At 35.1% G+C, this 14,956-nt stretch overlaps 1 protein-coding gene across 1 annotated transcript; it reads right to left on the bottom strand.

The window, feature by feature from the left end:
- Positions 1 to 3,107: 3,107 nt before the first annotated feature.
- On the bottom strand, positions 3,108 to 6,655 carry LOC128175684 (uncharacterized protein K02A2.6-like). The gene is made up of 3 exons (XM_052841503.1): positions 6,412 to 6,655; positions 4,696 to 5,834; positions 3,108 to 4,577 (listed from the first exon to the last, which is right to left on the bottom strand). The coding sequence occupies exons 1-3, from the start codon at positions 6,653 to 6,655 to the stop codon at positions 3,108 to 3,110; spliced, it is 2,853 nt and encodes a 950-aa protein (XP_052697463.1).
- Positions 6,656 to 14,956: the final 8,301 nt, after the last annotated feature.

Genomic DNA, 14,956 nt, shown 5'->3' with positions numbered 1-14,956 from the left:
GAAAGTACTGATAAAAGACTGTAATTGTTTTATTTTAAATAATGGTAAAAGAGTTCAACTTTACATCTGAATTATATTTCATAACAGCCAATTTATTATTGTAATATAGAATTACTGAAACATTTTCATATGGATTTATACTATAACCTATAAAATTTTTGTATTTATTTTCCTGTTCACATTTTATTAAATTTCAATTCATTTTCTAATTCCGTTTTTTAATCTGTGTAATTAACTAATTTTTGATTGCAATTTTCTTGCATGTTAACATAGTTATGTTGCATGTTGACATAACTATCTTGCATGTCAACATATTTATCTTGCATGTCGACATATTTGATAGAAAAATAACTAGCATACAAGGGGTAGAGATATGCTACCATAGATTACCTATTGCTATCCGTGTTTGTCTACGTGCATCTTTTGTCAGTCGATGTATACAATCTGTGGGGGAAAGGCATCAAATTGTGACTTTCATAATTGTCACACACTCAGAAGCTAATATACTGTGAAAAATCGGTATTAGTTTTTAAAAAACATTCTAACCAAGTCCAGTTTAAGATGAATAAAGTAGAATATAGCAAAGTTGTGAATATTTCCTCCTTTGGAATGCAATTATTCTCGTCTTGTACAGGGCATCTATTCGCCAAACTGAGTGCAGTGGTTAAAATGCCTTTACAAAAATTATGAAATGCATCACCTTACAAACTTACGCGCTCTACAGATCACGTAGGAAATACGGTTTTTTTTTTATTGTTGATCAAAGATTGCACAATATTAATTATGTGGTGTAATAATATTACTTTTTCACTTCTCGCATTCTCCTTTTGGTTCCATTTTTTAACAAGATAGTTGCTTGTGATATTTGTGATAGACTATACATTGATTTAACAACAGTAATAAAATCTTTTAAAAAGGAAATAAATTTCAGTATACTATTACACTTATTCAATTTAATATTGCCATGTTTTAAATTGTCAGGTGGTTATCAAAACATTCCATGAAGACGCTGGTTTTATTAATTCTGCAATTTTCCAATTTCTGAATGCGAACAGATTTTTTAAATTCTACTTTATATTTTGAATCAAATAGTGAAGTAGTCCCAAAAATAGTTGCGTCTTGTTTTGTTTCAAACGGGAAAAGATATGTTGCTTTGCATAAAAAATGAGAATTGAAAATAATATATAACTTATAGAGCTTTAAAATGCACCCCCTCCCCTACCAAAAAATATTAAGCAAGTTTAAGCATACACTTATTCCCCACTTTCGGTACAAATGTGACCTTTAATATTTCTTCTTGCAAGGAGGTTATTGCCCTTTGTTTGTTTACATTTATTTACATTTTGCAAAATTATTTATAGAGTCTTATACAGACTTTTTCGATAGTTATATTGATTTTTAAATAATTAAAAACAGATATGCATATTAAGACATTATTACATCATACGTATACATATTTCATGCTACGTAACACTAGGCTAGTAAGTTTTATACCACGAGAGACCAGATAATATAGTGGGTTTTACGTTGTTGCATGTTAAGCCATAGGAGTTAACTTGAGATGCTATCACTTCATACCTCTTGTGTTCTGCATGTTATATTGATAATTAAATTTATAACATATTGGGATATCGATGTTTAGTTAAGCGTAAAAGAAACTCATTCGAGTATGCATGTTGACAAACATTCAGCAATGTAAGTGTTGTTAGATATTCCTTTCCTGTATTGAGCTTATTTCTAAAGTCGCGTTAAGTGAACGCCGAAGTGTTTAGGTAACTTGTTTTTATAATATACCATAGAATATATGAAAACAGCGGCGAAGCTAGGACCCGGTTATATTTTGTGTTGCTATTTTTAGACTGTATTGACATCCTTTAGAAAAAGAATTATGTATAAAGATAAAGGAAAATACTTCGATAAACCTAAAAATAGGTCATGTAAGCTTGAGTATAGCATAACCAAAACTTTTATATACACGTATAATGATTGTAAAGGTATTCAGTTTCATTTAACAAGACTGATCAGTAATCACAAAGACTCACTGTACAATGAATTTTTGTATCGACTTTATTAAAACACATGATGACTTGCACAACAACTTATGATATGACTTTTTACTTTCAACTTATGAAGCACAACAATATACAAAACATAGTGGCTGACAATGCATTACATTATATGATTCACAACGACTAACGATACACAACGACTAACGATGCACAACAACTTACGATACACAACAACTTACTGAAAAAAAATATCAAAACGCCCAATAAGACGAGGATTGAACCAAGGACCCTTTGTTCACCAGCATCAATTATCATCCTCTGCGGCACGGCAACTTACATATTTATTGTGGTTTTTATATCCTATATATCAGTGGATATCGAATCAATGTATTCAATGTGTATTTTTTACTTGAAAAAATTTTGACTTCCATTCAAATGGTAACAATCAATTATATCTAATTTATAAATAGCATGCATGCATATATTTAGAATGATATACGGAACTTGATCTTCAGTGAAAAAAAAAATATCATACCTAAATGGAAACCGTTAGGCTTACTAGTAGGCCTACTTAGTAAATAAATTTAAACCGAGTAGATAAATGTTCATCAAATTCATAGCTAAATGAAATGAAAGGAAGAAGATGAAATCATTAATTTTCTTATATTAAATGCATTGAAACTATTAGGGTATTAGTTCTGTAATGTTCATGTTTCTTAAGAACATGTTGAGGTACAACCCAAGTCCGTGCTGCACGTTTTACTAACTAGTTTATTCCCGGAAGTCACATTGTACAGGTTACAAAAATGTAAATAAATGAAGACCTGATAAAAACGGAATTTACAAATAACATTACATCTTTCCCCTTAAGAAATTTTGCATTATGATTTAAAAAGTCCTTCTTTTTTTATATAGAGAATTTCACTTATAGTATCATTATAGACACAATTGAAAGAAATAGATATATAACATATTTACATATATATGTACAAATATTCACTGATCATTTACCGGTATACATCTCATCATGTCATCATGTGCACATCAAGGTAGACTGCCTTGATTGCAATTATATAAATAAGGGATTATTCTGCCCCATCACACATATTCACTAAGATATTTCGGACGACGCGTTTTGTACGGTTGCACTTGCTGAACAATGTCTGGACTTCTTGCGTCTTCGATTTCTGTAGTGTCCGGGTTTCCAGCTTCTGAATTACTTGTTTCTTTGTCTCTCACTGTATCTTCGTCTTCATCATCAAGTTCAACGATTGGTTCTTTAAAACTGGTTTCTTTTGACTGTATGATGTCTCTTCGATTTCTTCTAAATTGATCTCCATTCTGATCTTGTAAGTTGTATGATCTGGTATGGACTTGATCCCTGACATATCCGGGTTGCCACTGTCCTCTGTGTCTGAATCTAACTCTTTGTCCTGGCAACAAACTTGACAGTTTTCGGCTTCCAACATCGAAATAAGTTTTCTGACGATTCTGGGTAATTTTCCTCTTCTGCCTGGTAATGTCATCTGGTACTACTTTTGGTTTCAGTTGATTTTTGATTATTGGTAATATTGATCTAAGTTGTCGGCTCATGAGTAGTTTTGCTGGAGATTCAACATCTGTTGGCGTGTTCCGGTATTCTAGTAAACTGATATATGGATCCTTCCCATCTATCCTTGCTTTTTCTAATATTCTCTTCACGGTTTGAACGGTTTTCTCCGCAAGACCATTTCCTTGTGGGTTATATGGACTCGACGTTTTGTGTTCGAAACACCAACTTCTGGAGAAATCTTTGAATTCCTTCGAAGTATATTGAGGACCATTATCACTTCGAACTTCATAAGGAATGCCATGACGGGCAAACATGGACTTCATATGTGTGATCACAGTTTTGCTCCTAGTGTTCTCTAGCTTGACTACTTCAAAAAACTTGGAATAATAATCCACAACGATCAAATAATCCTCATTATTCAACGTGAACAAGTCTGAACCAAGCACTTGCCATGGACCTTCTGGTACTGGCGTCGGATTTAACGGTTCTTTTGGATTCTTGTTTCTCATATCTGTACATGTATGACATTTAGCAATCATGTCGGTTATGTCTCGATTCATACCAATCCAGTAAACAACAGTTCTTGCACGAGCTTTAGTCTTCTCTATTCCAAGATGACTAACATGTAGATATCTCAAAATTTCGGGTTGTAATACGTCTGGAATAACAATTCTTTCATTCATCAATAACAAACTGTCTACACATGTAAGTTCTGATCTTAACTTCCAGTACTCTTGTAATGGTTTCCGTAGCTGATTTTTGTTTTCAGGCCAACCACTTTTTACAAGACGAATAGCTTCAATTAGAATAGCATCATTTGCGGTTTCTTTTTTGATGTCTTGAAGTATGTTTCTAGACATGGGAATGCTTGGTATAAACACAGAATGAACATAAGTTTCCATTTCCTCGCAAATTTCTTCTTTTTGTTGCTTTGTCGGAGGTAAATGAGCCCGAGATAGAGTATCAGCAATGATCAACTGTTTTCCTGGAACATACTTGAAGTTGAAATCATATTTCTGTAAGCGAAGTAAGAGTCTTTGTAGTCTTGGAGGAGTTTGGAGTAAAGATTTCCTTAGAATATTTTCCAATGGTTTGTGATCATTCTCAACAGTGACATTGACACCATAGGTATACTGGTGGAATCTCTAAACCAAATGTAACAGCTAACAGTTCTTTTTCGATTTGTGCATATCGCTTCTCAGTCTCTGTCAATGATCTAGATGCATATGCAATTGGTCTTTCATCCTGAGTGATCACAGCACCTAAACCACACTTTGAAGCATCAACACTAACACATACTGGTTTTTTAACATCGAAGAAAGTCAGAATTGGTTCACGAGATAAAATGTCTTTGATAGCTTCGAATGCATCCTGTTGAGGTTTTTCCCATGTAAACAACACATCACTCCTGAGTAAAGATCTGATAGGCTCATTAATCACTGACATATTAGGAACAAATTTGGCAAGATAGTTCACAGTTCCTAAAAGACGTTCGACTCCTTTCTTGTCAGTTGGAGGTGGCATTTTAAGAATGGCTTCTATTTTCGTAGGATCAGGTCTCACTCCATTTTTCGAAATCACATGTCCTATGTATTGAATTTCGGATTGATTGAAAAGACATTTGTCCTTATTTAGAGTAAGGTTGATCTCTTGGCATCGTTGTAACACTGCTCTGAGTCTTCTATTGTGCTCCTCTTCATTTCTTCCCCATATCAGTATATCATCAATGTCAACTTCTACACCATCAATATTGTCAAAGTGTTGCGCAATTCTCTTTTGGAATACTTCCTGTGCACTTTTGATACCAAAAGGCATACGACAGAAACAATATCTTCCAAATGGTGAATGAAACGTAGTGAGGAGTTGACTAGCTTCATCGAGGGGTATTTGCCAGTATCCACTATTGGCATCGAGTTTACTGAACACAGTAGCTCCAGACAGTCTTGATGTAATTTCTTCAATAGTAGGTAACTGAAAATGTTCCCGCTTGATCGCTTTGTTTAAATCTCTGGGATCTAAACACACACGAAGTTTCCCCGTTTTGACTTTTTCTGCAATGACGAGAGAATTCACCCAATCAGTAGGTTGATCGACTTTTTTAATAACTCCTTTTGATTCCATGTTGTCCAGGGTTTTCTTCAGTTCATCACGGAATGCTGCTGGTATTTGCCTTGGACTGTGTATGACAGATTTGATTTTGTCTTCTTTCAAACATCCAAGTCCAGAAAACACACTTGAATATTCATCAACAGGAGAGAAACACTGTGATATTCCTGTTGATAAAGTAACTTTTATAAATCCTAGTTCACAACAGGATTTGTATCCTAGTATGGGTGGTTGATTTCCAGTAGTAACATAGAACTCTAACTGATGATCTTTGTATGGAAGTACACATTTTCCTGCTACAGGTATGGAGTCCCCCGAATAACTGGTAAGTCTCACACTGGTATTAACAAGTGGTTCTCCTGTCTGTATTTTTTTTGTAGATTTTATCTGTGAGGATATTTACTTGTGATCCAGTGTCCAACTTGAACTTCACTATTCTATTACTGATCTTTAGGTTCACATATATTTCATCTTTGTTATTTTCGCTTGAGATCGATCCGATGAAAAAATCTTCTCTTTGTTCGTCTTGCGAATCTTCATCTCCGTTTAGATCGTTTGCATGAATAGCTTTAGTCTTGCACATTGCTGCGAAGTGATTTTTCCAATGACACTTGCTACATCTTTTCCCAAATGCCGGACAATGTCCTCTACTGTGACTTTTCCCACATTTACCACATATGAATGTTGATCTTGAATTATAATTTGGACCACTGTATTTCTGTTTTCCAGATGTCTGTTGATTACTGGTTCCAGTAGTTTTCTGGAATGTATGTTTATTTCCTGTAGGCGGTTTCACCGACTGTCTGTTTTTGTCACACTTGACAGCACTGATCTGTTCTTCTTGTTGTAAGTCTTTCATCCTACTTTGTGATTCTTCATTTGCACGACATATGCTTAATGCTTTGATGAGTGTAAGTTCATTGTCTCTGAGAAGTCTCTCTTTTACTTTCTCGGAGTGTACACCACACACAATTCTATCTCGTAACATCTCATCTTCTAATGCGTCAAATTTACAGTTCTTAGATATAATTCTTAAGTCAGTAACTTACTGGTCTATAGTTTCCGTTTTCCCTTGGACCCTAGTATGAAATCTATGTCTCCACACTGTTATATTTTCTCTCGGAGCGCAATACTCTTTAAACTTTTGGAAAAGTACATCTACTTTATCTCTATCTTCTTCAACTATTGTCATAGTATTGAAAATTTCTCTACCTTCTTGACCGATAATGTACAGGAAAGCACTGCATTTCTCTGCGTCGGTTCTGCCATTCATAGCGATGGTTAGGTATAATTTCATGGTTTGCTCCCATTTTCTCCATCTTTCTGGTAAATTTCCATCTGTCGTGGAAAAATCCAATTCTGGTGGTGGACGAATATGTTCCATTAAGGTATAATTACTATAGTTTCTTCTGACACCATGTAATGTTCATGTTTCTTAAGAACATGTTGAGGTACAACCCAAGTCCGTGCTGCACGTTTTACTAACTAGTTTATTCCCGGAAGTCACATTGTACAGGTTACAAAAATGTAAATAAATGAAGACCTGATAAAAACGGAATTTACAAATAACATTACAAGTTCTACGCAATTTCCCCGGTTTTCATGATCACGGCGCCGTTCCAGTATGTTTAAATATTTAATTGTATACATGATTTTTAGACTATCAATTCTATAAAAAACAATATTACCGGTTACGGGCAGTGGCGTAGCTACCGTTAGGCACTTAAAGGCCAAACATTTTACAAACGCCCCCTTTTTTACCTGTACAAACTTCAAAAAGATGCCGCTTGTCAATCAAGTTTGAAACAATAGCACCCAGTTTGATTGACGTGATCGTCCGAGCGTGATCTTGCAAGGTCCGCGGATTTCTGTTTACTAGCAATTAACAACGTGCCTTCACATGATTTCAAGACCAAAAATTAAAAATGTGTAAAAATTAATTAAATGTCACATTTAATTTAACGAGGCCGAGTACAGAACGAGTACGCACGCTTTTGCGCAGCGTTTCATTTGTATTGTGACGTCATCTTTTTGCTTGGTTGACGCCATGGCGTGATAGTTTCAACTGCAGATATTCAGCGAAAATTGTTGAAAATAGCTCGTTTGATGCGTGAAATCAATGTTATATTGTGGAATAAACATAAATGTCTCGAATAGTAAGTTATATTTGGGCTCGGGTCCAAAACGTGAAGAGGGTTCAGCAAGCCTAGCCCTCTGTCACGTTTTCTTAACCCGCCTAAATATAGCTTAATTCATATATTTCAAGACGGTAACCATGTATTTTATATTAATGACCCTTAATATGTGATGTTATATATTTTTTATTACTTAAATATGTCTGAATGTTTTAATAATACTATATAGATCACTTTTTCCGCCTTTGTCAAATAAAAAATAGCCATTATCTGACAAATCTGGGAAATTGGGCATACAAAAATCAACTTTGATAAGACCCCTGGAACAAACCAGCAGGTAAAAGGTTTTTTTTATTTGACCATTTGGTGCCTTTTAGCAATGACTTTAATATGTAGAACAGAAAACGAAAATCCCTGGGGCAGAAGTTTTGAACAAATGTAAAAATTGTGCAAAATTGTTACAGTTTAAGCAAAATCCCATAGGATCCTATGTTAAAAATTAACAAACTTTGAGATGACCCCAAAACAAACGGTGTGGTAAATGTTTTATTTTTTAATCTTAAAATAATAATTATAGCCTTTCAGTAGAAATTCATGTAAAAAGTTTCATCCAAAAATCTAGGGCAGAACAAATGAGACCCGGCCCCGCTGTCACCAACTTTCCTCAAGTCAATACCCAGCCTCAAGTCTGAGATTTGACCTCAAATTTTTGCACTTTTCTTTAAAGGATTTGAGTTGAGGAATGAGTTGAGTGATTTGAAAATTTTGGTGACAGTGGAGCCTGGCCTCGTTAAAAATAAAATACCACACAGCAAATATCTGTCTTTTCTCTATTTCAAGACTGATTGTCTGACGTCACAAATATGTGATGTCATATTGGTATAGGTATTGCGTAGCATCAATCGCTCAGTGAAAGCACATGTGAGTGACGTCAATAATGCTAGTTATTGCGTAGTCAATCAGTGAAAAACAATGTCGGGCAATAACCCAAAAGTAAGAACTTTGGCTGAAATGTTTAAAATCATGAGACAAAGCACAGATACTCAAGGTATTTCTAGCAATGGAAAAACATCAGAAGAGTTGCCTGCTAAAAATTCTGATGAACAGGACAATATTTCTACTTCTACAAGCTCGTGTTCTGAGACTTGCAATAATCTGCATAATCCTCCTTATCCTGATATTGCCAAATCAATCACTATGACAATGGATGATTCAGTGAAACAAGCGATTTTACATTTCCCAGCAGGTAAGTCAAATTAAACAAACTTCAGTCTTGTTTATAAAGAAAATAAATAAATAAAAAATCTCCCCCCCCCCCATTTTTTAAAATTTAAAAACAAAATAAGTACAATGATCATTGTGGAATTGTTTAGTTGATATTGGGAAATTTTATAGCTATTCGTTTTAAATAATTAAACTACGGATAAAGGCTATAATATTAAACAGAAATTTTCAAAAACCCAGTAAATTGCTCATGAATGCAATAAACTATAAGAAATTTTAAAATTCATCACTCATTTCGTCATTTCTCATAATTGCATTATGAAGGATTTATTGAATACTTTTTTCCCCTTTAGAACTTTTGGTAAAAAGCAAAGGAGATTGCAAAGTTCTTGGCTCCTAACTTATCCGTGGATGAGATATTCCGTTTCAACGGATGCGCTGTATTGTGCGCACTGCGTTCTTTTTTCTCCAAGAGATTGCAAAGAAAAATCCTTTTCAAAAACTCCAATTTGCGATTGGAAAAACCTTCCCTCACTTGCCAAACGACACGAAAATTCGGCCCAACATCAAGGGTGCGTTTTGAGCGGTAACGCATTTATACGGATTAAGGAGGAGAAAAGTTCTTCAATTGCAAGTTTGATATCATCCGGACACAAAATAAAAGTGTCAACAAATCGACATGTCTTGGAAAAAATAATAGAAGTCATTTTGTTGTGTGGGCGCCAGAATATACCATTACGTTGTCATGTTGAAGAAAGAAGCAATTCCATTGCTATATTACATGAAAAAGCTAAAACTGACAATATTTTAGCCGACCACCTTGCTTTTAGTGCTAATTCTAGGACCAAATATACATCGCCTGATATTCAGAATGAACTGATTGAATTATGCGGAAAAGTGATCTTGCAGCAAATAATCGATGCATGTAAAAATGCTATGTGTTTTGCTATAATTGCTGACGAATGCACAGATAAAGCAACTAAGGAACAAATGTCTTTGTGCTTGAGGTTTTTTGGACTATGATAGTAACAACACTATTATAATTCGAGAAGAATTTGTAGGATTCAAACATGCCGAATCTGTAAAGGGGGCTGCTGTCACCAATATCATTGTAAATCTTCTGGCTGAGCTTGGACTTGATATTGGCAAAATCAGAGCCCAGTGCTATGATGGGGCTGCAAACATGGCAGGCAAATACAGTGGTGTACAAGCCAGAATTCTCCAGCTGAACCCAGAAGCACACTATATACACTGCAAAGCACATGCTCTGAATCTGGCTCTTATACATAGCAGTAAAGATGTTTCTGTTCGAAATATGATGTCAACTGTGCAGGAAATTGCATTTTCATTTGATTACTCTGCAAAGAGACTTCTTTCTTTTTTTTGAAGAGTTATCTCAAAATGAAACGGCAAAAGGAAAATTGGAGAAGCGTACAAAGTTACGAACTCTTTGTGAGACAAGATGGAACAGTCGAGCAGATTCGCTTTATACTTTCCTTAATGCTTTTCCAGTAGTTGTTTCGTCTTTTGAGGCTTTAAAAGGAAGACAATGACGACAAAGCTCCTAAATATTTGGATTCAATTCATAAATTTGATTTCATCATTGCCCTGGTGGTGGCTGAGCACCTCATCAGTACCACAGTAGCGCTTTCTAATTATTTCCAAAAGCCCGAATTAGATTTGTTGGAAGCGGTACAAGAAGCCAAAATTGTTGTAGAAAGATTAAACAATGAACGCGGTGACCAAAATGTATGGGCAGCACTTTTTGAAAAGGCGGAAAAGATTGGCGAGGAATTTGAGATAAATCCGAGAATTCCGCGATTAGCTGGGCGACAAAGACATCGATTGAATCACCCAATTTATGACCCATCTGAATACTGGAGAGTGTCTCTTTACCTGATGTTTCTAGATCATTTAGTTACAGAAATTTCAACCAGGGTAATTAAGAACGAAGGAAGGTTCACCGCAGAGAATCTGATTCCTTCAAATCTTCAGACATTAGATGAGCAAAAAGCAAATGCTATATTTGATGTTTTTAGCAATGATAGTGGCGACAGACAAGTGTTCTTAGATGAGGTTGCCCGTTGGAAAGCAAGGTGGTCAATGGCTGTAGGTCAGCGTCCACAACATCTACTAGACACCTTAAACGCAACAAACAAAGATTTGTATCCAAATATATTTACAATTCTAACAGTGTTGCTGACAATGTCGGTTTCGTCTGCTTCAACAGTGTTCAAGTGAACGATCGTTCAGCGCAATGCGCCGTATCAAGAATTGATGGGGGATGAAAGATTGTCAAACCTTTCCATGATGCATATTCATAGATCGAGGCATGTTGCAATCTCAACTATAATTGACAGATTTGCAGCAAATAAAAATAAACGCCTTGACTTCGTGTAACACAATGTGTGTAATAAAAAAAAAACCAAAGCAATATTTCTGTTTTCGTATTCAAAATTCATTGTCACCATTGCAACTGTTTTTAAATTATGACATTCAATTACAAAGTCTTCATGTTTTTCCTTTAATAGTAAAGTAAACTATGGAGACAGATCAATTTATTGTTTGAGTATGATTTTTCCGTCATTCACTTTGATTATGCTTAAAAAGGACTGCTGGTGAAAACAAATTGAATTATATTAAAAATGTTTTTGCCTTTTTACTACGAAAAAATTCGTAAAAACCCCACAAAATTTAACCTACGAAAAGTGCCTTAAATTTGTTTCTGGCTGATATCTAAAACACGAAATCCGTTTTCCGTGAACCCCCCACCAGGGCGCTGCCCTGGACCCGCTGGTGGCCTTAAGCGGCCCCCAGACCCCTCGCCGTATTTGGTGCCTATACTTCATTCTAGTTCTAGCTATGCCACTGACGGGTGACGTATTTACTGCATGTGGCAATTGCAAATGATGTATACATGTACATACATGTACTTGCACATACAATTGTATGATGTACCAGGCCGGGTATGTGACATACATGTATTTACTCTTATTACATATATTTAAACAATTAACCCCTATTTATGATCCCCGGTACAGGAATTAATTAGCCTCTAGATTTCACTCTTACATACATGTATCTTTAATTTGTAGACGTAACATTTTTAAAACCCAGAGTTAGGAAATAATACTTTGAAAATGAATTACAAATGTAAATAAACTTTTATTCACTAGACTTATCGTATACACGTACATACTAAGATTTCAACGCCTTTAGAAACCCTGACTTGCACCTGGGCACACGACACACCTGTTGTGTATATCTTGTATATTCTGTGTTAGTTCCAGGGGTTTTCTTAAGTTGGACAAACAATAGACTCTAATTAGATATACACAAACGGGCACCTGGGCACACGACACAACTGTTGTTTATATCTCGTATATTCTGTGTTAGTTCCAGGGGTTTTCTTAAGTTGGACAAACAGTAGAATTTAATTAGATATACACAAACGAACAAAACCATGTCTAGACAAACAAAGCAGTAATATCCTGCCCGATATAACAAAGGCAGTTGAGAGTCTTTTCGTCTTTAACATGTATCTAGCAGATCTAGAATTAGACCTAGAAATAATTAAAATTGAAAAAAAATAAATACCTTCAACCGATTATTAAATTAAATCATGCAGTTTTGGTTCATTATCTTTATTTTGTTTAATAGCTGGATGAACTGAGAGAGAGAGAGAGAGAGATTCACCGATTAATTTATTATAGGAAACAAACATACTTAAAAATAATTTCATGCAGAAATTTAGATACAGAGATATAAAGAATTTTATAATGGCAATATGTGTCCATCGGAGCGTTGTTGATGATAGCGATTTGTGTTTTATTGAGCGACAATTAAAACCGCTTGGGACCCCCCCCCCCCCCACCCTTCCTTGGAAAATATATCATCACTCGGATCACCCCCTCCCATCCCTATAAAAGAGCTTTTGCATTTAATATATGTTTTTATTGTTCAGTTTGATCAAACTTGACTTGAAGGGAACTTAAAGATGGTTTAAAGACAACTTAAAGGGAGCGTAAATGCCACTTAAAGATGCTTAAAGGTAGCTTAAAGATGGCTTAAAGGTGACTTAAAGAAGTTTGGACATTAAGGACCTATAAGCTCAGCAAGATTGTAAATCCTTTAAGCCACCTTTACGCCACTTTTAAGCCACCTTTGAGGACTTGCTTAAAGAGTGTTTTTCGCCCTGTGTATGAAACGTATAATTTTGGCAAAAAACTTAAAGATCTGATCTACAAAATCATGAATTCAGTTTTCCTTTCAGGTGTTTGGGAGTAAAGAAAATAATTTTTAAACATTATATGCATTAACACCTATACATCCATTTTGGCCCTGCCCTAGAGTCAAAACCCATACTTCAGGGGACATGAAATTTAAAATTTCAGTAGAGGACTTCCTGGTTAACATAATTATGAAGTCAATTTTTCATACAGATGTGTCAGAGGAGCAGAGAAGAAAATTTTTATACATTATATGCATTAACACTTTATTACCCCCCCCCCCCCCAATGTCCTGAACCCCTGACCCAAGGGCCATGAATTTCACAATTTAGGTAGAGGAGTTAGTGGACATCAAAATCACGTATTCAGTTTTTTGCCCACACGTTTGGGAGTAAAGAAGAAGATTCTTTAAGATTTAATACATTTTTACTATATGGGCATATTGGCCCCACCCTAGAGCCTGAACCCCTGATACAGGGGTCATGAATTTCACAATTCTGGTAGAGGGCTTCAGGGACATCATAATCATGCATTTAGTTCTTAACAAATATATCTGGGAGTAGAGAAGAAGATTTTCTAATATTAAATACATTTTACTATATTACCATATTGGCCCCACCCTAGAGCCAGAACCCCTGACCCAGGGGCTATGAATGAGGGCTTCATGGACATCATAATCATGCAACCAGTTTCTTCCTCATAATTCAACTTCAAGTTCAACTGTTACCCTCCCAAACAGGCACTATTTATATAACAACGCACGATAAACAACAACGTACGATACACAACAACGTCCATGTACGATACACAACCTATGATATACAACCTATTGGTACTCAATATCTTACGATCAATATACTTACGATGCACAACTGTCTATATATATCGTACATCTGCTTACGATTCACAACTGCATTCGATTCACGATCTTTTGATGAATGATATTTTACTATCGACAAATTCACGATGCTTCATATCTTACGATACAAACTTACTTACGTTACAAATTCTTCCAAGGATATGAACGAAATAAACATTTTATATATTAAAAAAATCGCATCAAATATATACAGTGTATATTCTTGATGCAAATGTATCATATTTTTAGTTGATGTGATTTTTGAGAGTAAATGCATGTATTGATAAATAAATCAAAATTGCGCATATCAATTTGTTTTGTTGAAGAAACGATAAATGCCTCCGAATTCTTTCAACATCCTGACTGCAGTCATAATGATTATGTGTATATGCATTTGTTACTCACTGAGAAAAATATCAATATTTTAAGAAAAGTTTTTGAAATTGAAACTCTATGTTAGAACAAATTTAAAAAGTCAACCACACCCCCTTTTCTCTTTACCTTTATCGGATATTGATTTCAAATATATATGTTAAGTGTAGATCGATTTTGAAAGAAACCATATGACGGTATTTGATAAAAATCAATCACCTTGAACTGCAGTCATTGATAGTCGCTTGCGTCATTTGTTACGCTGCGATGGAATTGATAGAAAATACAATCTGCCGTGACAAGATCTTTGACCCTTTTGGACGGAAAAACAGATTGGAAATCTCGAACGTAATAGATATCTACGGCTTAAACTGACACTTAACTAACCTTTAAAGTTTTTAAACATCTTTTATTCCACTCAGATCGCTTGAAAATCATTTTAAAAGTAGAGATTTAAAATGCTGGTTACG

This window comes from Crassostrea angulata, chromosome 3, assembly GCF_025612915.1.
Source record: "Crassostrea angulata isolate pt1a10 chromosome 3, ASM2561291v2, whole genome shotgun sequence".
NCBI lineage: Eukaryota > Metazoa > Mollusca > Bivalvia > Ostreida > Ostreidae > Magallana > Magallana angulata.
Note: the sequence above shows the minus strand (reverse complement) of the source record. Positions and strands in the feature narration are given on the sequence as shown.